This window comes from Sciurus carolinensis, chromosome 4 (assembly GCF_902686445.1).
Source record: "Sciurus carolinensis chromosome 4, mSciCar1.2, whole genome shotgun sequence".
Classification (NCBI taxonomy): Eukaryota; Metazoa; Chordata; class Mammalia; order Rodentia; family Sciuridae; genus Sciurus; species Sciurus carolinensis.
The window spans coordinates 128,570,205-128,595,621 of record NC_062216.1 but is presented as its reverse complement, the minus strand read 5'-3'; the positions used below and the strand labels follow the sequence as shown (position 1 = coordinate 128,595,621).

The following is a 25,417-nucleotide window of genomic DNA, read 5'->3' as shown; positions in this document are numbered from 1 at the left end:
GCCCATGTTATTAAAAAAAAGATACATTGAATCTAATTTTCACAAATTGATTACTTATAGCAAAAATGTTGGAGGACCAAATGTTTATATTTATACCTGCAGGGTAGAATGTGGGTGTTCCCCCCCCACCTTTTTAATTTGCCCCTTAATGTCATCTCAGTATTTTATCATCAGAAAAAACAACATAGTTCTTTTCAGCTTTAAATGAAAAAATAAAAAGTAGACGGGTTGGGGCTTAGGTGATTAAAGGCAAGTATGTGAGACACATGGCCTCCCAGGCCCTGCCAGTCTGTTAGGTCTGTCACCCAACACTCAAGTTGCTATCAGGGGCACTTTTCCTCTGTCAAAGTGACTGGCTTTTGTCACGCAATCCTCACTAATAAAGGGAGGGCAGGACAGCCCCAGAGCAGTCAGAACTCACCCTTGCCGGGTGAGTCTGTGGGTGGAAGCTACCATGCTTCTGGTTCCACATGGGGAACACCATCAAGGCCTTTGTGGCCTTCATCCCTGGTGACCGCTGCCAGAACTATGTGGTCGGAGACCTCCAGGAGATGCCACTGGACAAGATGGTAGACCTGAGTGGAAGCCAGCTACGCCACTTCCCTGTCCATGTGTGCTCCTTCACAGACCTGGTCAAGCTCTACCTGAGTGACAACCACCTCAACAGCCTGCCCCCAGAGCTGGGGCAGTTGCAGAACCTGCAAATCTTAGCCTTGGATTTCAACAACTTTAAGGCTTTGCCTCAGGTGGTATGTACCTTGAAACAGCTCTGCATTCTCTACCTAGGAAACAACAAACTCTGCAACCTCCCTAATGAGCTAAGCCTGCTCCAAAACCTCCGGACCCTATGGATCGAGGCCAACTGCCTCACCCAGCTGCCAGATGTGGTCTGTGAGTTGAGTCTCCTCAAGACTCTGCATGCTGGCTCCAATGCCCTGCGTTTCCTACCCGGCCAGCTCCAGCACCTCCATGAGCTGAGGACCATCTGGCTCTCAGGCAACTTGCTGACTGAATTCCCCACTGTGCTGCTTCATATGCCTTACTGGAGGTGATCGATGTGGACCGGAACAGCATCCGTTACTTTCCCAGCCTGGCCCACTTGCCAGGTCTGAAGCTGGTTATCTACGATCACAATCCTTGCAGAAATGCACCCAAGGTGAGGAAGGGTGTACGCCGTGTTGGAAGATGGGCAGAGGAGACACCAGAGCCTGACCCCAGAAAAGCCAGGCGTTATGCATTGGCTAAGGAAGAAAGCCAGGAGCCACTGCCACCTGCCCCACATCCTCTTCTTTCTCCCACCAGCTCCTAAGGAGTTGCAGTCCGTCAAGGTCAAGGACTTGACTGCATGTTCATAAGACTTCATTACAGTGGGACTGTTCTGCATCATTTGAGGGGCTGATGGGGAACAATGAAGAAACACTGAGAAGAAAAATTTCTGACCAACAGCATCTCTTCCAAGGAGAAATTGTGTGCTTTCATTGGCCTTGGAAACCTGGAGTACTCAACTTCTTTGGAAGAAAACAGCTCCTCCAAGCAGTAAAAAGGCTCACCTTTGCCTCTTTCGCATTCCAAAAATGACTGGTAATGAGGTTCATAAGATCCTCATAAGGTATTTGTTAAAGAACCCACTAAAAGTTCAGATGATCTAGTCCTGGCAGGACATACTTTCTTTACTGTGAATGACCATGAACTGTGTTAGCAAGGTATTGTTATTAATTCAGAGCACTGAAAAAGACGTTTTACCCAGTGAGATTCCCAGAAAAAAGCTGTTTGTTGTTACAGAGGTTCACAATAAAACATTTCCCCAGCATTTTAGCACCTGTTGAAAAGACCCTAGATGGAAAATTCTTCTTGGGGTTCAGGCGTTACTTTAAACTTGACAGTATTCCTGTTGATTTCTCTCATTTTCCCTAAAAGGTTTAACTCAAGGTCTACTACCTTCTATTTACTGAGCTTGGAAGTCACCTGCAAAGTAGAACCTCTCTCCTCTGCCTGTCTCACTGAAGTCACTCCTCATTGACTTTTAGGCCACTACTTTCCCTACTCCACCAGCACAGCCCATCTGCTTATTCACACCAAGAAACTGAGCTGAATGGAATCCCTCCATCACTGCAGAATCATAAGTTAAAGCAATAGTGAGAAATCTGTTATTTGAAATAAGTACTTTGAAATTTGAATCGCAGGTTGTGGAGGATGTCAGAAGTTGTCTCTTTATTCTCAGTGTATCTGCTTTAGTTCCAGTTTAATTTTTGTAGATAGGGTCTTTTGACATTGTACAAACCTAGGTATTTGGGGCATTATTTTGTTAAATACCTCAACTGTGACCTTCCCGTGAATAAAGTGGGTAATTTAATAAACTTTTCAGCAAACCAGGACAGTGTTACCTAAACTGAAGCACAATGTATTGAGCTTTAAAAACTGTACTTTTCCCATAAAAGCATCTTAACCCAGCAAAGGTTGGTTCTAAATGAAATAATAAAGCAAGTATTTTTTGTTTTCCTGTCAGAAATATTTGTTACTCCAGAGTAAATTCCATATCACCTAATCACCACCTCCCAGAGCACCTACAACCCACTGGTTGTAGAACCCTTGGTTGGTCGGGAACCCTTTATAATTAAATGTAAGTAATGAGCTCAGATTTCTATTAAAACAGAATTTCTCTACTTTCTCATTCCTAAGGATTAAAACCAAATGATGCTAAAAATATTTGCCAGGGCTAGGGTTTGTGGCTCAGTGGTAGAGTGCTCGCCTAGCACATGTGAGGTACTGGGTTCAAAAAACCTTACCTTCTAAACTTTATACCAGGTTATGGACTGCTTTCTTGAGCGGGGGAGGGGTAACAGGGATTGAACCCAAAGGGCACTGAACCACAAGTCACATCCCAGCTCTCATTTTGAGACGGCCTGTTGCTGAGGCTCACTTCGAACTTGCAGTCCTCCTACCTCAGCCTCCCAAGCTACTGGGATTAAGGGCATTGCCACTGCACCTGGCACTGACTTTTTTTTTTTTTTTTTTGGTGGTGCTAGGGATGGAACCCAGGGCCTTGTGCTTGCCTTGCAAGCACTCTACCAACTGAGCTATCTCCCCAGTCCCTGACTTTGTTTTGAACAGTCTTTCCCTCCTAGGTTTTTTTTTAATTTTTTTAGTCACAGATGGACATAACATCTTTATTTATTCATTTTTATGTGGTGCTGAGGAACGAACCCAGTGCCTCATGCATGCCAGGCAAACGCTCCACCACTGAGCCACAACCCCAGCCCTCCCTCCTAAGTTTAATGGGCCCATATTTTCCAATGTAAGCTGCAGGCTATATAGCTATAAAACTGAGTGAAGTCAATTGATCTGTATAAAAGTCTCACTGAATGAGCTAACTATTCTGCATCAAAATGTTAAATTATAAAACTTTTGGCCTATGGTCAAGCTGTTTTGTTGTTCTAAAACAATATGCAACAAACATTACTCAAATAACAGTTAAGTGGTTTTGCTGTCCAGAAATATTTTCAGCGTAGGTTTTCAATTTTATAAAGCATAGAACTGTATGTATACATAAATATACATACATACATATATGTATTTATTTTGGGAGGAGGCGTACACGGCATCAAACCCTGAGGCACTATACCACTGAGCTACATCCCCAGTCCTTCTGAGACAGGGTCTCACTAAATTGCACAGACTGGCCTCAAACTTGTTATCCTCCTGCTTCACTATCCCTAGTCACTGGGATTACAATTGTGCACCACCATACCCATCTGCCTACTTCCACAACCCTGTTATTTTGGAGATGCTGACATCATTAGACAGTAAAATAATGGGAAAATACTAAAGCAATAAATAACTTTTATTCCTTAGCTCAAGCTATATCACTATTATAATTTATGCTTAAAAAGTGGGCTTCTGCCCTAAAATTCAACTGAACTTAATCTTAACTAAAGCACAAATAAGTGATCCAGAAGCAGTACAGCATCAGGGTTGTGAGCATGGTTCTTCAGACCATCCGGGATCAAATCCAGGCTCTGTGTTTACCAGTCAGTTACCACCTTTGTGCCAGTTTCCTCATCAGTAAATAGTCAAATTCATATCAAATAGGGCACTGTAAGAATTAAACCAACAACTGTGTATATACTGAATAGAACAGCGCCCGGCATGTGACAATAAATGTGTATATATTTTTTACTAAGCACTACATCATGATGTACAACACTTAAATTTACCCTAAAATTAGTATAAATCCTTGTTTGAAGGAAAAAGTATGAATGGCTTTAGAAAAGATCCCTCCCCCAATAATATCTATAGTCCTTAATGTAAAAAATATAACCACAATTTTGGTCAAACACTCCTGGCTTACTTATACAGAAGAGACCTGATTCTCAAGGAGTTAATTTTTAAATTTGTAAGTGAATATTCTCTGCCCTTTCCGTTATTCTAGAAATCACAAAATCACCAAAGCATTTAAAAATATGACTATTCCTTGGTATTAAGTTTCAAAGTCAGGCACAATGGCACACACCTATAGTCCCAGCTACTTGAGGAAATCTCAATGACTCAGCAAGAAACTCAGCAACTTGGTGAGAGCCTGTCTCAAAATAAAAAAAGAACTGGGGGTATAGTTCAGTGGTAAAGTTACTCCTGGATTCAATCTCCAGTACTCGGGAAAAAAATTTTAAAAAGAAAGAATAAATAAGATCAATCATTAAGGACTTTGTCTTTTTTAGTTTTTGTGGTACTGCAGAATCAAATCCAAGGCCTATGCATGCTAGGTTATCATTAATTAAGCTGGATTAATCATTCACTTCCATTAAGCATATTTCAAACAGGGTACACACAGATCATAAGACATAAGAAGTAAATGTTCAAAATTTTAATGCACACTGAGAAATGAATTTTTTAAATCAACTAAATTGTATGGAAAATGAAACAGCAAATAAATTAGACCCATGTTAAAACAGAAGGTCAGCTAATGTTTGAATTTAGGATATAATGGGCACAGACAGCCACTGATTCCACAGTTTTCTTCAAAAGGTTGAAGTCTTTCAAACAGAACTTGCTACCAACTGGTCCAGAGATCAACAGCATATGGGAATGCTTAACAGGGATGGTGATCAGGGACACGTTTCCTGTAAGGAAAAAACACAGTTAAGAAAAATGTCAATGGTGAAAAACCTGATGTTAACCAAAGTTTAATGCTAAAGATGGAAAACTGGAATTTTAATTTTATTAAAACCATTACAACTCAAATTTCCTACAAAGGATATTTCTACCTCTAACATTCAAGTACCATGTTATCAGAGGACATTAGAAAATCTGTGGAATGTGAAGGCCTGTTGATATTTGCTACTTTTCAACTTCTCATCCAAACACCCTACTTAAGATACATTCTTCACACTCTACTGTCACGTATATCTAAAAAACAAATTTAAAAAATCATTCAGAAAAAGATTAATCCTGATTTGTTCTTTTTTAAACTAATATATATGAAAAAATTAGACACAATTTTTTTTTTTTAAGGTTTGATTTTTTTTTAATACCTTTATTTTTATGTGGTGCTGAGGATCGAACCCAGGGCCTCATGCAAGCTAGGCAAGTGCACTACCTGAGCCACAACCCCAGCCCAGATAATTACTTTTAACCAGAAGTTTGTGAAACAACAGGACACTGAAGATTCTAGATGAAATCCTCTGGACCTTGGGTAGGGTTATTCACTTCAGCATGCCAAAATATTCCTCTGTCAAATAAACATTTTCCATCCTCAGTAGTTTAAGGGGAAACTAGGTTCCTAATCAATGTAAAAAAAATTATTAACCAGTTATCACTGGGCACTAATCTGAGAACCGAGTTCCCTTGAGGGTTAAGAAAAATATACAAAGACTGGGGATATAGCTCAGTTGGTAGAGTGCTTGCCTTGCAAGCACGGAGGCCCTGGGTTCAATCCCCAGCGCCGCAAAAGAAAGAAGAAAGAAAGAATACAAAAATGAGATCACAAAGTTTGGCAAGGCTGAGTTAAATAAAAATTGTTCATGTTCCTTTACTGCAAAAATACATATTTCAAATGTGGTTCAGTTATTGTGAAGATTTCTAAGGATAGGTATGGCTATGATCTTGCCCCTCTATCAGAAAGTTAATGGCATTTAATTGTCTTTGATGGTACGGTGTCCAAGAAAATACTGTTCACTTCTTCCCTCAATTTTCAAAATATATAATATTCCCCATTAACTTATCCTGCTAAAAACCATTAGCACAATACAGCACTTCTAAATGTTGTAGCAATCTTCTTCCCATTACACCAGAGTAGACTTAAATACCACAGTTTTTCTCTCCATAGTCAAATCACTACTTTTACTCTTTCCTTCCTCTAACAGTAACTGGATGCTGCCCTTCGTAGAAGAAAGTCAAAGAAATGAGAACTACAAGTTTCTACATGAAGAAATTCCTCATAAATTAGTTCTTCCAAGGGTTTAATTTTAAAAATCATGTTCTCCACAACTTCCCTTCAGTTCCAATGATCAAATTCATTATGCTTTTATCTAAAACCAATTCTTCCTCTAGATCTACTTAGTGGAAAGTTTTTCTCTTCTGCATATGATTACCTCTCTACTAAACCTCTCCCACTTACTTCTTCATTGGTTACTAATACACAAATTCCCCTGGTTGTCCTCCTATTCAAGTGGCATCCCTCCCAATCTATTTTTAAATTTTTTAGTATGAAAAAGTTTCAAATGTAAATAAAAGCAGATTTTATAACAAAACCTCCCACACTTTACCCAGGATTAACAATTTTCTACATTTGTACATTCCTTCTTTATGTCCTCTGTTGGATGCTCTGCATCTTTCCAAACTTATTATAGGAGTCTCCAGCACTCAGTCCGTAGTAACTCTTCCCTTCTTACAACATTCAATTGTAGAGACTCAAGCAATCTGGCTTTACCACATATAGGCTGACAACCCTAAATTTACAACCACATCTCAGATTTCTCCCCTAGACTACAGATCCAACTATCTTAACTTCATTATCAACAGACACCTACATGTCCATAACACAACCCCTATATTCCCTCCCTCTTTCTCTCAGAGCCTTTGCATTTAGACAAAAGAAACTCACTTCTTCAGGCAAAAATCCTTGAAACATTTTAATTCTCTTTCCTCTCACACCCTGCATCCAACTCATAATTAAAGCCTACTGGTTCTACTTCAAAATACATCCATAATCAATCCCTTCATCACAATTTCCTGGTCTAAACTACCATACTTTCCCATCTCCTTGAACCAGTTCTAACAGTAAAAATGAATGACTAATAACTACTAAGAGGCAAGTGAAAATCATTAACTGAACCTTCATCTTCACTTAACCTTTTTTGGGGGGGGAGGGAACTCAGGGGCACTTTAATCACTGAACTACCTACCTCCCAGTCCTTTTTATTTTTGAGACAGGATCCTTGCTACGTTACTGAGGCTGACCTCAAATCTGCAATCCTCCTGCCTTAGCCTCCTGAGTTACCAGGATTACAAGTAAAACCACTGTGCCCAGCTTTCACTTAACTATTTCTGTGAATGAAATTTTAGAACAATTTAAGTTGCCAGAATAAGACCTGTAGAGAAACCTTATACAATGTGTGCTTTAAAAATGTCTAAACATGGGCTGGGGAGATAGCTCAGCTGGTAGAGTGCTTACCTCGTAGCACAAGGCCCTGAGTTCGATCCCCAGTACCAGCAAAAAAAAAAAAAAAAAAAAAGTCTAAACAGAAGTTATCCAGGACAGAAAACAATGAAGCTGGTAAAAAAATTTTTTAAAAAAGGGTTATTTCAACACTGCCATCCTCACCACCAAGCTACCTGATATTTGACCTTTCCAAGTCTGGCTCTTTATGTGCTCTTTCAATTCTGAGAGCTACCATGGTTGTCCATGTCTCTTTCACCCAAAGCTTTCCTGACTTAAAAAATCTTAAAACTTGAGACTATATTCTAAATAACTCATGTAGTACTTTTATCTAGGCAAAAATGTCTCCATGTCCCATTAACTATAATTAAATTAAGTAAATAATGCTCTACTTGTCTCAGTGTTAGTAATTTTTTAGGAACTAGAAGTGCTCTGACCTTGGTGCTGCTTTGATAATGTTGTCCACACGTAGAATCACCTCTGCTGCTTCAGCTGCACTCAAAAGAACTTGTCGCTTCACTTGGAAACTTTCTGTGATGCCCAATATTGCCATATCTCCAATGGTACCTTCCTTCATATCTGCAAGAAAAGGTATTTACTTGGTTTAACAACTAAGGTATCAAAACATCTCTAATAACTTATAACAAATAAAATAGAACCTGAGTCTTCTAAAAAAAAAAAAAAAAAAAAGTCTAAGATTATAACACCCAACTACCTGATGTAGTTATTAGCAAATTAGTCCATAAAAGAACTCAGAAAAGCCATTTTAAAAATTAAAAGACAGCTGGGAAAGCTCAGTTGGTAGAGTGCTTGCCTTGCAAGCACAAGGCCCTAGGCTCAATCCTCAGCACCGCAAAAAAATAAAATAAATAAAATAAAAACAAAAAGATCTACAGCTGGGATATAGCTCAATAGGTAGAGTACTTGCCTAGCATGCACAAGGCCCTGGGTTCAATCCCCAGCACCACACAAAAATAAATAAATAAATAAATAGATAGATAGATAGATAAAAGATGTAGGGCTGGGGTTGTGGTTCAGTGGTTGAGTGACTGCCTAGCACATGTGAGGCACTGAGTTCGTTTCTCAGCACCACATAAAAAAATAAAGGCATCATGTCCATCCACAAGTAAAAAAAATTTGTTTTAAAAGTTAAAAGATCTAACTGACATACCCATGTTTATAGCAGAAGAGTTGAATTATGAAACCGGCCTAGGTATCCATTAACAGATGACTAGATAAAAAGAATATAGTACATTTAACAATGGAATTTTACTCAACCATAAAGAATTTGTAGGTAAATGAATGGAATCTGAGAACATCATGTGAAGTGAAATAAGTTAAACTCAATAAGCCTAGGGTTCTATATTTTCTTTCATATGTGGAAGAAAAACGAAGGGAAAAAAAAAGGTAGGCGTGTGTGTGTGTGTGTGTGTGTGTGTGTGTGTGTGTGTGTGTTAGAGCTTATGAAAACAGAAGGGAGACCATGTTAGCGCAAAAAGACAGACTGGAACAGAGTGCAAACTCCACACATTAGCTCTTTCATTCAGGAATGAAGTCTCATACAGGATAAAAATGGCGTCGTGGAACTCAGTTTCCTGGTGGAAAGTGAGCCCCCAAACAAAGAAAAGGACTGAGTTTATATAGGTTATTTTGAGGGGTAGTCTAGTGAACATACATCAGTTTGCTTGGATATGCAAAAGCCTGTGGTCAGGGTCTGCAGACAGTGTTTGAAGAGAGTTTACTTTTGAGGAGATTAAACACCCCCCCAGAGACTGCTTCCTTTAAGGGTGGTAAAACACTTTCTCCCTATCTGCATCTGGCTGACGGCTGGTAAACATTTGTCCTGGGAGATGAAGGCTGTTCAGTACACAATCTTCATTTTTCACTCACTTTACCCAGGTCCTATTATCTTGGGATTCTTTTTATTCTCCATATCCATTAGACCACACAATTGGTACAGTAATGTAAAGGAAGGGGACCAAGGGAGGCAGGCAGAAAGGGAAAGGCAAGGTAATACATCATCAACTGTGTGCACATGAATATGTAACAAATAATCCCACTATTATAAAGTACCTGGGACTGGGGCTGTGGCTCAGTGGTAGAGCTCTTGCCTAGCATGTGTGAGGAACTGGGTTCAATTCTCAGCACCACATATAAATAAATAAAAATAAATGTCTATCAACATCTAAATTTTTAAAAAATTATATATAAACTACCAATTAAAAATACAGTGAGGGCTAGGGATGTAGCCCAGGTAGCAGAGTGCTTTGCCTCGAATGTATGAGACCTTAGGTTCCAGTACCACAACGGGGTGGAAGATCAAATGTCAATGACTCCTGGGTGCAGTGGCATACACGTGTAATCCCACCGACTCAAGAGGCCAAGGCACAAGGATGGCATGTTCGAGGCCAGCCTGAGGTCTCAAAATAAGAAAAATTATACATAACACCAGGTCACTTAAATTAATCTTCTCTCTTACCTATACTCATATAAAATTATTGCAGAAAATTTGCTTATTGCTAACTATTATGGAGTCTTAAGACCTGGAAGAAAAATTTATATGTCACCTACTCAATCTTTCATTGTTTGTCAGACAGATAATTAATTGGCCTTTTTTAAAATGACTTTTTAAATTTATTATGTGTGCTGAAGATCAAACCCAGGACCTCACATATGCCAGGTAAGCGCTCTACCATTGAGTCACAACTCCAGCCCTAACTGGCTCTTATTTAATCATAGGATTATATACCTTAAGACTGTTCCCATAATGTACTGCAGAGCTTATTAGAAAATTTTAATCTGAATTAAATCTGCCTTGTTGGCCACTTTTATCTATGGATTAAAGATCTGCTTTCAAGAATGTCTCAGTAAGTTTACTATAAAATTAGGAGTTAGCTGAAATGGTGGCACACTCCTAGAAACCCAGCAAATTGGGAGGATCACAAATTCAAGATCAGTCTCAGCAACTTAGCAAGACCCTAAGCAACTACTGAGTGAGACCCTGTCTTAAAATTAAAATAAAAGACTAGGTATGTGACTGAGTGGTTAAGTGTCCTTGGTTAACTCCCTATAACATTGATTTTATACACATACTCACAGGTATTGTGCATATTATATAACATTGATTCTATTTTAAGAAATTACAGTAGATGGGCTGGGGATATAGCTAAGTGGTAGAACACCTGCCTAACAAGTACAAGGCCCTGGGTTCAATCCCTAATATCAAAAGAAAGAGGGCGGAGGAGAAAAGAATTTACACTTATTTCAGAATATACGCATTATTTATGCATCATTATATACTAACCTAGTTATCAATCTTCTAACTAGTTTTATACTTCCTAGGGTATTACTGACAATATGAAGTTAAAACACTTCCCTAGCATATATAAGTTACAAAAAGAACAAAGGAATCTTATACAGTTATCATGCAAACTTCTTTTTCTTCCAAAAGAAGAAAAAAACTTGAGATCGACATTTTTGTCAACACTACAAAGTTCCACATATTTCTTACCCAGTCCAGCAGTTATATTGCCTTCACTATGAGCAGCTCGGAGTTGTGCCCACAGATCTGCACTGTCATAGCCTGCATTGTCAGCTATGATGGTTGGCAACTATAAAATGAAGAAGATAAATTAACTTTATAAAAAACATGATTCACTGCTATCTAGAAAGGTACCTTTTAAAAACTGTACATAGAAATAATGTAAAATCTGCTTCTTTTAGTCATTGCTTATGAAGAGTATAAAATCCAGAATCAGGGGCTGGGTTTGTGGCTCAGTGGTAGAGCACTTCCCTAGCATGTACAGGGCACTGGGTTCAATCCTCAGCATCGCATATAAATAAATGAATAAAATAAAGGTCCATCAACAACCAAAAAAATTTAAATATAAATTTAAAAAAAATCCAGAATCAATTTGAAAATAGTGTGAACTAATTCATGTTCTTAAAGCCAAGGCAGGGGCTGGAGTTGTAGTGTGCCTAGCACATATGAGGCATTGGGTTTGATCCTTAGCACCACATAAAAATAAATAAATAAAATAAACGTCTTATGTCCAACTACAACTTAAAAAAAAAAAAAAAAAAAGCCAAGGCAGTGACCATTTATTGTCTTGGATGTAAAATGTATTCATTTTAAAACATCAATAGCCACAAAATTTAAGTTGAAATTTCTCATTTTTAGTAGCTCACCATTCTCAGTGCTTTAGCATAAGACTCCATTGCAACAGCTTCTTGCCTGGTGTTCTACTGGCAAGCTGTGTCACAGCATGAGCCATCAGCATCTCAGAACAGCCTACAAATAAAAATCCATTAAAATATCACTAATTTTATCTTCATGGCGCTAAATTATTGACTTCCTTTCAGATACTTTCAAGCACTTTAAAATAAGTGCAAAGGCCAGGCACAACACTGCATGCCTATAAAAACCACCTAACTTTGGAGGTTGAAGCAGGAAGATCACAAGTTGGAGGACAGCCTGGCACACAAAGAAATCCTGTCTCAAAAAAAATAAAGGGATGGGGATATAGCTCAGCAGTACAGTACCTCTGGGTTCAACTGCCAGTACTGCAAGGGGGAATGAAAAAAAAAAAAAAAAAAAACAAAACCATAAGTGCAAAGACAATATTTTGGTTCCTTAGAACCAATGAAACCATTTATGAACCATACTGTACTTAAGAAATAAAAGTGTCTAATATTTTCCAAATGCTTACCTCCTCCATAAACTGTTCTAGAATCCTTTACAGTTTGGGCAAGAACACAAGAGCATCATGCAAAGATCTTTCTGCTTCATCTAAAATTTGCTGAGTGGCACCACGCAAACAATGGTACAAGCCTCACCTAAAATTAAAACATAATATTCTTATGTCATAGTGACAAATTAGTCATAAACACACATAAAACACACCAGTATGCCCACTATTATTATGTAGGTGTTCTTTATATTCTTGGATTTTGAAAGCTGATATATTCTCCTATTACACATTTTCTTTCCTGTGCTCATAATGATTCTAAGTTATCAAGAAAACTATGCTGAATATGCATTCTTCACAAAGGTATAATAAATACAACGTTTACTTCAAAATATGCCTTTTCAAAAGTTAAGGCTTACAAGATATCATATTCTAGTACTATAGTAACTTTTTCACTTCAATGTAGACTAGCAAGGATTTAGGAACCACAAGCTACATAATAACTCTAATAACTCACCAAGGGCAACCCCAGAAAAGTGAATGAGTTTGTCTTCTCCAATCATGACTTCCTCAATAAGTTTACAACTTCCAAGCTTCACCAGTTCTGGGTGATCAAAGGTAGAAGCAATTTCTCCACCTATGAACATAAACATTAATTCGATGCAAGATAGGTTTAAAATTTCTGTATTCTAACAAACAGTAGCAGATATATTAATAACATATTAACTACATTTAAAAAACTGCTTACTACATATGCCAGTTGCTCTTTTAAGTACTTCATGTAGATTAGTTCCTCACATCTACTGTATTCAAAAGGTGGATTATCTGATTTGCACATGGCAAAAAACAGGCAGAGAGCTGGTGATATGGTTTCATGGTAGACCACTTGCCTGGCATGTGTGAGGTCCTGGGTTTGATCCCCAGCACCACAAATAAATAAACAAACAAAACCCAAAAAAAGGACAGAGGTTTAGTGATTTATATAAGGTTACACAGCTAGTACAAACTGAAGCTAGGATTCATATCCAAGAAGTCTAGCTTCAGACCTGTATGCATAATGTGGATACTATTCCCCAAAGGTTAAATCATTTAAGTCAAAATATTTACCCTTAAGTCTGAATTTAATTCTAATTCTCTTATTAATCCAATCTAGAATACTAAACAATTTCTCAGAACACAACAAAAACCTCTAACCAGTCCTACTGTGGTGACAAATATTTGATAGCTCTAATTTTCACAATAATTGAAAATGCCAGAAAGTCCCAGTAAAGCCTAGAAAAAGGAGAAACGCATACTGAGAATTCCCAAAGCAAAACAGGTATCAAGAGTGAATTCCTTCTAGTTCTTATGTCTTATTTTTATTTCTAGCTAACCTCCATCTTCCATGCTCTATAAATTTAACCATTCAGCTACTTCCTTTTCTGTTTCTGATCAAAGCAAGTTTCCATATCAAAATCCTTTTTTTCTAATTGTTTTCCTTCCCTTTTAATAATGTGAATTTAACGTATTATCAAACCATCTTTTCCTATTTTGGGGAATCAATTTTCTGATTAATAAATGCTGTTACTTTTTTTTAGGGTAGGGGGCTGGGATACCAGGGATTGAACCAGGAGCATTTTACCAGTTACATCCCTAGACCTTTTTTATTTTTTGAGACAAGGTCTTGCTAAGTTGCTGAGGCTGGCCTCCTGCCTCAAACTCCTTAATCATTGGGATAACAGGCACGTGCTACCATGATCAGCAATGCTATTATCTTATTTACCATGAAGACTGTTTTTTTTTTTTTTTTTTTATGAAGACTGTTCTAAATTCTACTAATTTATACTCATGATCTGTATAATCTCTTTACTTTTGGTTGACAATCCTTGAGACTGCTTATATTATAAATGTGAGACAATAAAAATCTGGGACATCACAAACAAAATAAATTTAACTTTACTTTGGTGACATTCACTTCATCTGCTTGAGACATTTCTTGACATTTGCAATAACCAATTTCACACACATTGACAACAACTTAGCACCTACCATGGGGTCAATTTCACAGCCAGAGTTGTTGTGTTTATTAGGGCAGTAAATTTTCTACTGGATGTATACGATAATTTCAGGCACTAAGTCCTTATGATATCAATTTGTGCTATGAATTGTGATATCATCCATATTTTTTTTTTTTTTTTTTTGGGCGATACTGGGGATTGAACCCAGGGCCTTGTGCTTGCAAGGTAAGTACTCTACCAACTGAGCTATATACCCAACCCCATCCACATTTTTATGTCTTCATCAGAAAGGCTGAGGCAGGAGGATTGCAAGTTAGAGGCCAGGCCCAGCAACTTAGTGATCTTTCTCAAAATAAAGAATACAAAGCTGGGGATGCAGCTCAGCGTTAAGAGCACTAGGCCCTGGGTTCAATCTCCAATCAGGAAGGGAGGGAGGAAGGGAGGGAGGAGAAAGGGAAGGAAGAACAAGTGATTTACTCTGAGATGAGATGATATCTACTTTCCAAATGTTAATACATTAATTTCTTCTAGTATTTATTGCATTTCCAAACTGAAATTTCCTACACCCAAGTCTTCTCAATTCTCAAACTCCAAACCAACTTTCCAACCTATTTATTGGATCCAAATGAAATTCAGATGATAAACTTGGTTTTTCTAGGGTTACTTAGTAACCACTAATTATTACAACAAAAAACAAACAAGAAGACACAGATCACTATCTGATTTGTAAACACAATTTCTATTTGACACATCTGGGATCATATCATTCAAACCCCACTGAAGGGTGTTAAGCGTTATACTTTCATCATATATTGCTGAACTGTTTCACTATTCAACATTTAGTACTTCAGAAAATTTTAAAAATTAAAAGTACAAATACTTCACTCTCCAGAACAAGTGTTCATTAAAGATTACTATTGTAACTGTATTACATAGAATACAAAGCATTCAACTACTCATTAAGCAACAGAAAGACTTAAAGACTCAATTCTTTTTTTTTTTGGTACCAGGGACTGAACTCAGGGGCACTCAACCACTGAACCACATCCCCAACCCTATTTGTATTTTATTCAGACAGGGTCTCACTGAATTGCTTAGCAACCTTGCCTTTTTGCTGAGGCTGGCTTTGAACTCACAATCCCTCTGTCTCAGCCTCCTGAGCTGCTGGGATTACAGAGCTGCTGGGATTACAGGCATGCACCACACGCCCTACTCCCTTCTAAAGCTCTAGTTGTTTTAGACTATATTAGAAAATTTGTAAGCTGTTGAGAAAAATTTAGTATCTTTAGAACAATAACAACAACAAAGAGAAATCTGCAGCCATGGTAAACTTTATATAACTTGACATACAGGTTAAACATTCCTAAATTAGATGTTAATTCAAATATAAATTTTGAACATGAACACAACAGCACAAATGCAAATTTTCCCACCTGATCTTATGTGATGGATCACAGATGCACTAAAAAAATTGTATAAAATTTCCTTCAGACTGTACGTAAAACAAATGAACTTCATGTTTACAACTGGGTCCCATCCACAAGTTATCTCATTATGTATATGCAAGTATTCCCAAATCAAAAACAATATCCCAAATCCAAAGCCTTTCTAAGTCCCAAGCATTTCAGACAAAGATTACTCAATCTGTATTAAAAACACTGTAACTAGTTGGGTGTGGTGACACATGCCTATAATCCCAGCAACTTGGGAGGCTGAGAAAGGAGGATGGCAATTCAAGGCTAGCCTCTACAATTTAGAAAGGCCCGAGCAACTTAGGGAAACCCTGACTCAAAAATAAAAATAAATTGAGCTGCAGGGGATGCAGCTCAATCCCTGGTACAGAAAACAAACAAATAAATAAATAAAGTAACTAAATTATAAACATCTACAAGTTTAAGTCAGATTCCAGAATAACTCTTAAGACTTCAGAATAACCCTAAAACTCTAAACTCCTTACAGGGATTTCTTCATATTTTCAACAATGAATTGCATATAGTAATGTTCAATAAATCTAGGAGTGGCTGTTATGCTTATTAGAAATTAATGCCTTTTATCCATACCTGTAACAAGGGCCAGGCGCTCTACACCTGCGAAATCTGCATGCTCAATAGCCATAACACCAGCAGCACCAAAGAGTTGTTCAGGATAATTATAAATTAACTGCCTGCAAATAAAACATACAAAAACATTATGCTTGGTACCTCAAAGGGAAGTGTGGCTTCGGTGCAGGCCTGGCGGGGGTCAGAAGGTCACCATGCTGAGGGCCATGTGGAGGGCCCTGAGTTGGTTCGAACCCAGGGAGTGACCCAGGTCCCAGCCTCTGGCCTGCTGGGGAGAGGGGGCGCCAGGCTTCACTCCAACCAGTGGGGCCTGACCACCAGTGGATATGCCATCCAAAAGCCAGTCCAGCCCAAGCAAGACAATGACCTACCCCCTTCCACGCTGTTCAAAGACTACCAGAACATCCCTAGAATTGAGAAGGTTGATGATGTTGCGAAAAGACTTTTGTCTTTGGAATGCCCATCCAGAAAGAGAAGCTAAAATCAAGCAACAACAGTTGACGAACAAAGTCGTGGCAAACCCTGAGACACCAGTTCCCTGGAGGCTCGAATTGTTGCCTTGACCATCAAGATTTGCAATTTGAAGAACACAAGAAGAAACACGAAAGGATAAAGCACACATCTATCTACTGATAGTATTGACCACAGGAAAAAATGCTAAAAAACCTCCATAAGACCAACTATGATGTCTTTGAGAAGACATGCAGGGAGCTGGGGAGTGAGTACACCTTTCCCAGTCTCTATTACCAAACTGCTCACTGCCGCTTCATGGCCAAGAGGGCACTCTCTGTGCCTCCCAGATTTCCAGGAGGCACAAAAAGTGAAGAAACAAAAAGGATCTTAAAAGCTGCAGCCATGGCAGCCCCACAACAAGATGATCAGGAGAACCCAGAGAGCCCTTCCAAAGCCTGCACAGAGGCACTCAAAGAAAACCAATAAAAACTGTCAAAATTAAAGAAACAAAAACAAAAACAAAATAACCATTATACTCAAAACTGTTACTTCTCAAACTAGACTAAAAGAAAATGCAAACATTTTTACCAGACATGCAAATAGAACAATTACCATTTCTCAACTATATAATAAATTTACTAATAACACATCCATGCTATCATTCAAAACGTGTTAATTTGCTGGGCATGGTAGCCCATGCCTGTAATCGTGGCACCTCAGGAGGCTGAGATAGGAGGATCACTAGTTCAAAAACAGCCTTAGCGACTTGTTGAGACCCTGTCTCAGAAGTAAAGAGGGCTGAAATACAGCTCTGTGGCTGAGCACCCCTGGGTTCAATTCCCAATACACACACAGAAAAAGAAAACGTGTTAATTGTACTGTTATTGATTATATAAGCTGGTCCCAAAGCACTGAAAGAACTAAATTAGCAGAAATGCATCAAAAACCGTATTGATGTTCATATACTTTAACTCCTAGTAATCTAGAGCAATAAAATTTAAATGTTAAAAGTCATTATAAAAGCTATTTGTAAGAATTTTTATCTCTGGTTTCATTTTTCCACACTTTATAGTTACTCATGGTCAACTGAGGCCCAAAAATAAAAGTCTTTTTTCTTTAAATATATTTTTTAGTTGTCAATGGGCCTTTTTTTATTTATTTGTATGTGGTGCTATACCTAGTACCTCACACATGCTAGGCAATCGCTCTATCAATGAGTTACAACCCCAGTCCTTTTTTTTTTTTCCTAAATATTTTTAGTTGCAGATGGACACAATACCTTTATTTTGTTTAGTTTTATGTGGGCTGGGGATTGAACCCAGTGCCTCACACGTTCTAGGCAAATGGTCTACCACTAAGCACAATCCCAGCCCCAAAAAACCTAGTTTTAAGCAAGGTTTTGAACAGACTATTAAATCTTGCATTGTCCTGCTTTGTCTTGTCCAGAACATAAATCACCCCTTTGTCCCATGTCTTCACTATGTTTTCTACCTGTCTTTAGTCACTTAGTGGCCATCTAGGTTATCAGATCAACAATCAAGATATCTCTATGTAAGTAACCTTTACATAGCAGTCAAACATTACAGGCACAATGCCTGTTTCACCTCACTTAATCTCACCACAGAGGCACTGTATCATCTCACATCAACACAAGAAAGATGAATACAGTACAGTGAAGTATTGAGAAGGCAATCAAGAACACCTTCACATAACTTTTATGACAGTACAGTTTAACCGTCCTATTTTATTATTGCTGTATTATTGCTGTTAATCTCAGACTGTCTAATTTACAAGTTAAACTTCACCCAAATATGTATAGAAAAACAAAAACAAAAAAAACAGTATTTAAAGGGTTCAGTACTATCCAGTTTCAAGCATCCTCTAGAGGCCTCAGAATATTTCCAACACAGATCAGGTGAGACTACTGTACATGATAAATTTTAGTGACTTACATGCTGCTAGGAATGTGTGTAAACCACATCTTACTAATTATGAAAATCTGTATTATTAAAAATATGTACTGTAACTAGGTACAGTGGTACACTCCTATAATCGGAGACCTAGGAGGCTGAGGCAGAAGGATCCCAAGTTCAACACCAGCCTAGACAACTTTGTGAGACTCTCAGCAAATCAGGAAGAACTTTTTCTCAAAATAAAAAATAAAAAGGACTGGGATATACGTCAGTGATAAAAGTGCTCCTGTGTTCAATTCCCAGCACCAAAAAAGATTCAGAAGTAAAAATAATTACGTACTATAGTTTCTAAATAACATTATACAAGTAATGCAATATAAAATACTCCATAATTTGGTAAGGAAAAAAATCAATTCTTACAAATATCATTAACACAAACAAGCACAGACCTGTTAATAAAGCAGTTTATTCCATGCTTAAGAATACGTTCAACTTTCTCCTTCATTTTTCCTTTTCTGCATGTTCAATTTCTGCAACCTTTGCTGTAGAATCAACTCTTACCCGGGAAACCAATATCTAAAACAAAGGCAAACATGAGCACCACATCAGTACCTAAACACAGCATCAATTTTATTACTCTTAAATAGAGTCCCACTGCCACAGTTCAACATTTTTATGAACATACCAACAAGCATGTAGTATATATGTGTATACATTCATACACACATTTTAAGCTTTCCAGTGCATATGATTCCCAGCCTGAGTTTATAGTACCCAGCAATTACAATTTCAAGAAAAAGTTATATACCTTTATTTTGTCTGTATCCATTCCAGTATTTGCAATAAGAATTTTTTGCATTTTCAATCGCTTTGGTTTGATTTACTCCAATTTTTTTATCCAGTAGAAGCTACAATAAATATAATAGTATTAAAAGGCTGCATGCATTCATGAAATGACTAATTCAAAATTTAAGTACAATTTACCAAGCTCCTAGAACCACAACCATTCCATAGAAAAATAATCACAAAAATCAATTTAGTGGGTTAAACTACAGAAAACATCAGAGCACAGCCCAGACGAAGTAACCTAAAACTTTGAAACTTTGTTTTTCAGACATGTACTACAAACCTGAATGCATGGACTATAATGTAAAATCATCAGGTTAAATTCACTTTGATTAGCTTAAACCAACCCAGAAGAAGACAAGCCGAAAAGCTTCAGATACAGAGGATATTACTAGAAATACTGTACTTTTCAAAAAAACTGAGGCTGGTAGTAAAATGGAAAATAATGGACATGAATGAGTTGGACAAACTTGCCCAATCATGTCCCTGCTGCTTACTGGCTTATGGTTAATTAAGCATAAATACACATCTGTCAAATAGAACCAGATGCGAAATACCAACTAACCTTGGAGATTTGGTACCATTATATGAACCCAGTACTGCTTACCTTTCCAGACTTCTTTTGAATGCGTATGAAACTTTTCCCTTATTGGGTTTTCTGCTCTATTCAGCTATTCACTCATGAGTCATCATCACAAGGACTAAAGGACTACAATTCCTACTGCACTGCCTAGCAGACAACAGACATTCAAGAATAGTACTTATCAGGTCCACTAAGAAATACTACACAGTTGTTGCATACAAGATGCAACCAAAAATATATTTTTTAAAGTAATGATTTTCTTCCCTATAAGAGAATGCCTATACCTTCTATATGCTATTTCGAGAAGTAAATACAATGTGAGGATGCTTTGTAACACTCAGCTAAGCTGTATCCTCTATCGGCAGTAGCATATGCCTATAATCCAGTGACTCAGAAGCTGAGGCAGGAGAACCCCAAGACAGAGGTCAGCCTCAGCAACTTAGCAAACCCTCATAAAATAAAAAGGACTGAGATATAGCTCAGTGATCAAATGCCCCTGGGTTGTATCCCTGATATTTAAAAAAAAAAAAAAAATCCTATCAGACATAAACCACATAGGATTATTTGTTAATTCAAGAATTTTCTTAAAACAAGAAAAGAAATAAAAATTCATCCTCAGTAATCTGCTAACTACAAAATGATCTGGCTTACCCAGATCCTCTGGATAATACACGTATTACTAGACAAAGTGCTATCTGAGTGTAGCTAACTTCCAGCAAAGAAAATTACAATTATCTTTACCAGGACTGTAAATGATTTCAAGGTATATAGTGAAATCTAGAAATTATTAGAAAAATGCGGGAATGATATTAGATGAACACACTATCAATATTTAACAAATAGATTAAAATGAAAAAATGGTTGCAATGTGTATGTCCCTAAAAGTTAAGTTTTATGGCTCTGTAAAGTGTTACTAATCCCTATTAACTAAAACAAGATTCACTCAGTATTCAGCCCTTCATAAGCTGATCCAAGCTTCTTTCCCATATCTGACACTCATACATACCTTCATCTAAATAAGAATCTGCCAGACTCCCTCCTAGCTTCTTGATGACATGAATCGCCTCCAGATTACCAGAACCTTTCAATCTGAGAACAGCTTCAACAGCTATTTGGTAAAGTGATCTTTGTGATGAGTAAGAAGTTTTGAGGATAATGTGTGTCCTGCAATATTCATTAAATCTTGACGGAACTTAACTTCATCAGAACTAAATAAAGTAGTCAAAGGAACAAAAAGAAATCAAATCCGTTATTAAATGTTAGCCAAAAGAAACAATCTACTTTACTTTTCAAAATTTATCTAGATGTTCCTAATCAATAGATACTTTAACTCTAGCCAGTCAGGTCTCCAAAATTCACATGAAAGGACTAAATCTCACCAGTAATCCAGAAAAGTAAATTAAAGGATACCGTTTGCCCCACCAAACTGCCAAAAGGGGCAGGGATGGGGGAAGAAGTAAACAAAAGATATCAAATGTTGTCAAGTACATAGGGAAACAGCATTATCACACATTAGTGTACTGGGAGTGTAAAAGAAAATTTCTGGAGGTTTATTTGGTAATGTACATAAAAGTGCCTTATAACAAGTACTCACCTTTGGACCCAGCAATTTTATTTCTATAAACAGTTCCAGGGTAATAAGTTTGTCACATTATTTTAAAGCTAAAATTACCAAAAATACACATCTCCAATTACAGATAGGTTAAGGAAGTTGCACTAGTTCTACACACAAATGTGTAACTCTATTAAAAGTAATGTTTACAGAGACTACCAATACCTAGAAATGCACATGTTATCCAACTAGGTTAAAAAGAGACCAACAGACCCTCTATACAATGTATTTGGGTTTTAGTGGGGTTTTTTGCATGTTTATTTTGATTATATGTAAACAGACTAGAAACACAAACTTTCACTTTGGTGGATGTCTCTGGAGGATAATGTGGGGTTTGACTGCTCGATGGGGTGAAGTAGAATCATGCTCGTATATTCTTTTCAGTGTTCTTCAGGTTAAAATTTTAGAACAGTAGTATTCTGATATACCAACCCATGATCAACAGCAGAACTCAACAAAGCCTCTCTTGCAGCTTTTGTTGCTTCTCTCCAACCGGCAATGATGGTCTGTGGATGAATCTTTTTTGCAATTAAAGATTCTGCTTCCTATTAATAAAGTTATACAAATAATAGTTATTAACAGCTTAATTACTTGTTATTCAAAACCATAGTACCAAAAAACAGTAAGGTTAGAGTTCTCAGTTCTCTTACCCTTAGTAATTCTGCTGCTAAAACAGTAACAGAGGTAGTGCCATCACCAACTTCATCATCTTGAACCCTTGACATATCTAGAAAAAGTGTTAAAAATCATTTCTCTGTAGCTTATTAAGTTATCCAAAAATATCCATTACCCATTAATTCTCACCAACAAAGATTCCTCACCTGACAAATTCGGGGAAACTTTAGGTCTGAAATCAAAGTTTTATCACTGTTATGATATATATGCCCCCCAGAGTTCATATGTTAGAAACTTAATCCCTAATCTTTTTCTCTCCCTCTTGTGATGCCTTCCAACATGTTGTATCACAGCAAAGAAGCCCAAACATGGTTACCAGGCCTTGGATTTCCCAGCCTATAGTCCCATGAGCCAATAAACTTCTACTGTTTATAAATTATCCAGTCTATGGTTTCTCTTATAAATGGACTAAGATAACCACTAACAATTACATGGCACTTCTAAAACCGTATTTTAATAGTGATGGTCAATTAAAAAGTGGTAACATCAATTAAAGTAGTCAACACAGTCCATTAGAAAACATTATTTCAAAATGTTAACCAAAGAGTATCATCTTCAAACTCACCAACTAAAACTTTAGCAGCTGGGTTGTCAACACCAATATTTTTTAGAATAGTGGCACCATCATTAGTTACCATAAGAGAGGCATCTCGTCCACTGCTTAAAAGAATTTTGTCCTAAAGAGAACACGTTTCAAGTTAAGATATAAATACATATCTTCAAAAATGCATGAATCAATGAGTATACTATGCAGTATTCTGCTGACATGTAAACACTTTGGATGGCTATTGGCCATTAAACATTTCCAAAGCACACACCCCACTATCATATCTTGGTTATCTATTCCTAGACAGTAGAAGCACAAGACTCGAACTCCCTAGATTTGTTTCATCCCTGAGAGAAAACAATGGAAACAGAAGTGTCCATCAGTAAAGTTATAACCAAGCTACAGAATACTATTTGACAGTTAAATAGGCGGTGTATCTATTTACTCTGAAAGGAATTTTTAAAAGCACAGAAAAAGTATACAAAAACAGCATGTATGTATGTTATATGAGAACATAACAGGAAAATACCGGGAAAATGGACATCCAACTATTGCTCACCACTAGGGAAGGGCATGGAATTGGAGATAATGATCCAGGTCTTTTGTTCTTAGCAAAAAGAATATATTTACCTCTTATAAAAGCTAAATCTTAAACAAGAAAAAGGCATAAAAAATGATACTAACTATATTTCCAATGATAGCTTAAAACAATATTAAAACTTACATTTGTGGCCAGCCTGAACAAAATTCAAGACCCCATCTCAAAACAAACAAACAGAAAAATAAAATAAAAATTTCCTAGTTTTCTTACCATGCCCTTGGGTCCCAAAGTGCTCTTTACCAAATCCCCAATGGCGATGGCACCGATAAATGATGACTGAAATACAAATCAAAGGTTAAAAATTTTGGTCATAGAATAAAATATTGTATTTTTATAAGAACGAGGCAGAATGGGCTTACCAGACGAGCTGTCTCAGCTCTCTCTTCATCAGCTCCAGCCTTAAAGATGTTAACAGGTGCAAGGGAAAGGGATGCCTAAAAAGAATAAGAATATAGAATACCAATGCTTTTTTTTCCCCCTTTGTACCAGGGATTGAACCCAGGGGCGCTGGGTTCAATCCTCACCCCTTTACATTCTGACCAGGGTCTCACCAAGTTGCTTAGGATCTCAAACTGCTGAGGCTGGCTTTGAACCTGCGATCTTCCTGCCTCAGCCTCCAGAGCCACTGGAATTACAAGTGTGCTTCATCACGGTATGAATATCCATACCCTTTAACAACATTATTTAGATGCCTTCCACTGCATTTAGTAGTAGGTATCTTAAGAATCATTTACAGTAATTTCAAACCCAATGAAGCATCCATCATCAAGGAGTTACAGGATAGCGCCAAGAATAAATAATACATGTCAGATACTGAACCTCAGTAGGGAAAAACTAGCGACAATATTAACCTGAGGACTAGCAGTAAGAGACTGGAGGCCACTCGCTTGATGACGGCCGGGCGGGCGCCCTCCATCTTCCACCCTAAGGGCGGCTCCTTCCCGGCCCTCCAGACTCCGCCTCCAGTAGGAGGGCGGTGCTGTGCGGGCACTAGAAATTTCTTCGCTTGGGATGAGGCCCGAGTACCGTGGTCCCCGACTGTAGAAAGGCCGAACAGAAGAGGAACGCCGGCATTAGGCCCACTCCTCCTCCACGCCCGCAGGGAGGGCTCCACCGGCTGAACCCGCACAGGCCTCACGCCGCGCGACCCGCGCCATGTGCGGCAGGCCCAGAAGACAAGACATAGGCAGCCCGCGACCCTGAGAACACGGAGGGAGCAGCGATGTTGCGGAGCACATCGGGGCTTGGACAGCGATAGGAGGTAGAGGGGAAGGAGGCCAAGCTCACCATGGTTCCGAGGAGTTCGGCACGCGAGCAAATCCCTCACAGCTCGCGCCGGCAGCTAGCAGGGAAGAGGAAGCCGGAAGTGACGACAACGCTTTATCGCAGGGGGCGGGCCCTGCCGCGCACCGCTACGGCCTGCCGCCGCTGCCGCCGCCGCCGGAGCATCTCTAAATGGAGCCCCACCGGCCGGAAACGTAGCTCTTCACTGGGAAGGCGGGGCCTCGGTTCGGGCTCGGCCCTGCAACACCAACCGTTCCGGACGAGGAAGGGGCGGGGCGACTTGGAGTCGAATCTCCTAAGAACAAAAGACGCCGCACCGTGGGAGTTGCCATAGCAACGGAGTTCCACTTCAAATTTTTAATTTTTCTATTTTAAAATTTAATCTTTATACTGGACATCGTGACTCATGCCCACAATCCCAGCGACTCCGGAGCTGAGGCAGGAGGCTCAGCCCAGGGCCAACCCGGGCAACTTAGCGAGGCCCTGTCTTAAAAATTTAAAAGG

The 25,417-nt window shown here is 38.3% G+C and overlaps 2 protein-coding genes across 2 annotated transcripts; one reads left to right on the top strand and one right to left on the bottom strand.

The window, feature by feature from the left end:
* Positions 1-398: 398 nt before the first annotated feature.
* Positions 399-2,394, top strand: Lrrc10 (leucine rich repeat containing 10). The gene is given in 3 exon segments (XM_047548546.1): positions 399-1,038; positions 1,041-1,609; positions 1,918-2,394. Coding segments are annotated over 2 exon segments (837 nt in total). The 5' UTR covers positions 399-470; the 3' UTR covers positions 1,310-1,609; positions 1,918-2,394.
* Positions 2,395-4,832: 2,438 nt separating this feature from the next.
* On the bottom strand, positions 4,833-25,072 carry Cct2 (chaperonin containing TCP1 subunit 2). The gene is given in 22 exon segments (XM_053743377.1): positions 4,833-5,117; positions 8,092-8,233; positions 11,166-11,265; positions 11,843-11,886; positions 11,889-11,945; positions 12,364-12,414; positions 12,417-12,473; positions 12,476-12,490; positions 12,860-12,979; positions 16,400-16,503; positions 19,215-19,275; positions 19,278-19,341; positions 19,574-19,618; positions 19,620-19,674; positions 21,200-21,305; positions 21,308-21,402; positions 22,239-22,351; positions 22,457-22,533; positions 23,047-23,158; positions 23,840-23,905; positions 23,989-24,063; positions 24,917-25,072. Coding segments are annotated over 22 exon segments (1,593 nt in total). The 5' UTR covers positions 24,920-25,072; the 3' UTR covers positions 4,833-5,086.
* Positions 25,073-25,417: the final 345 nt, after the last annotated feature.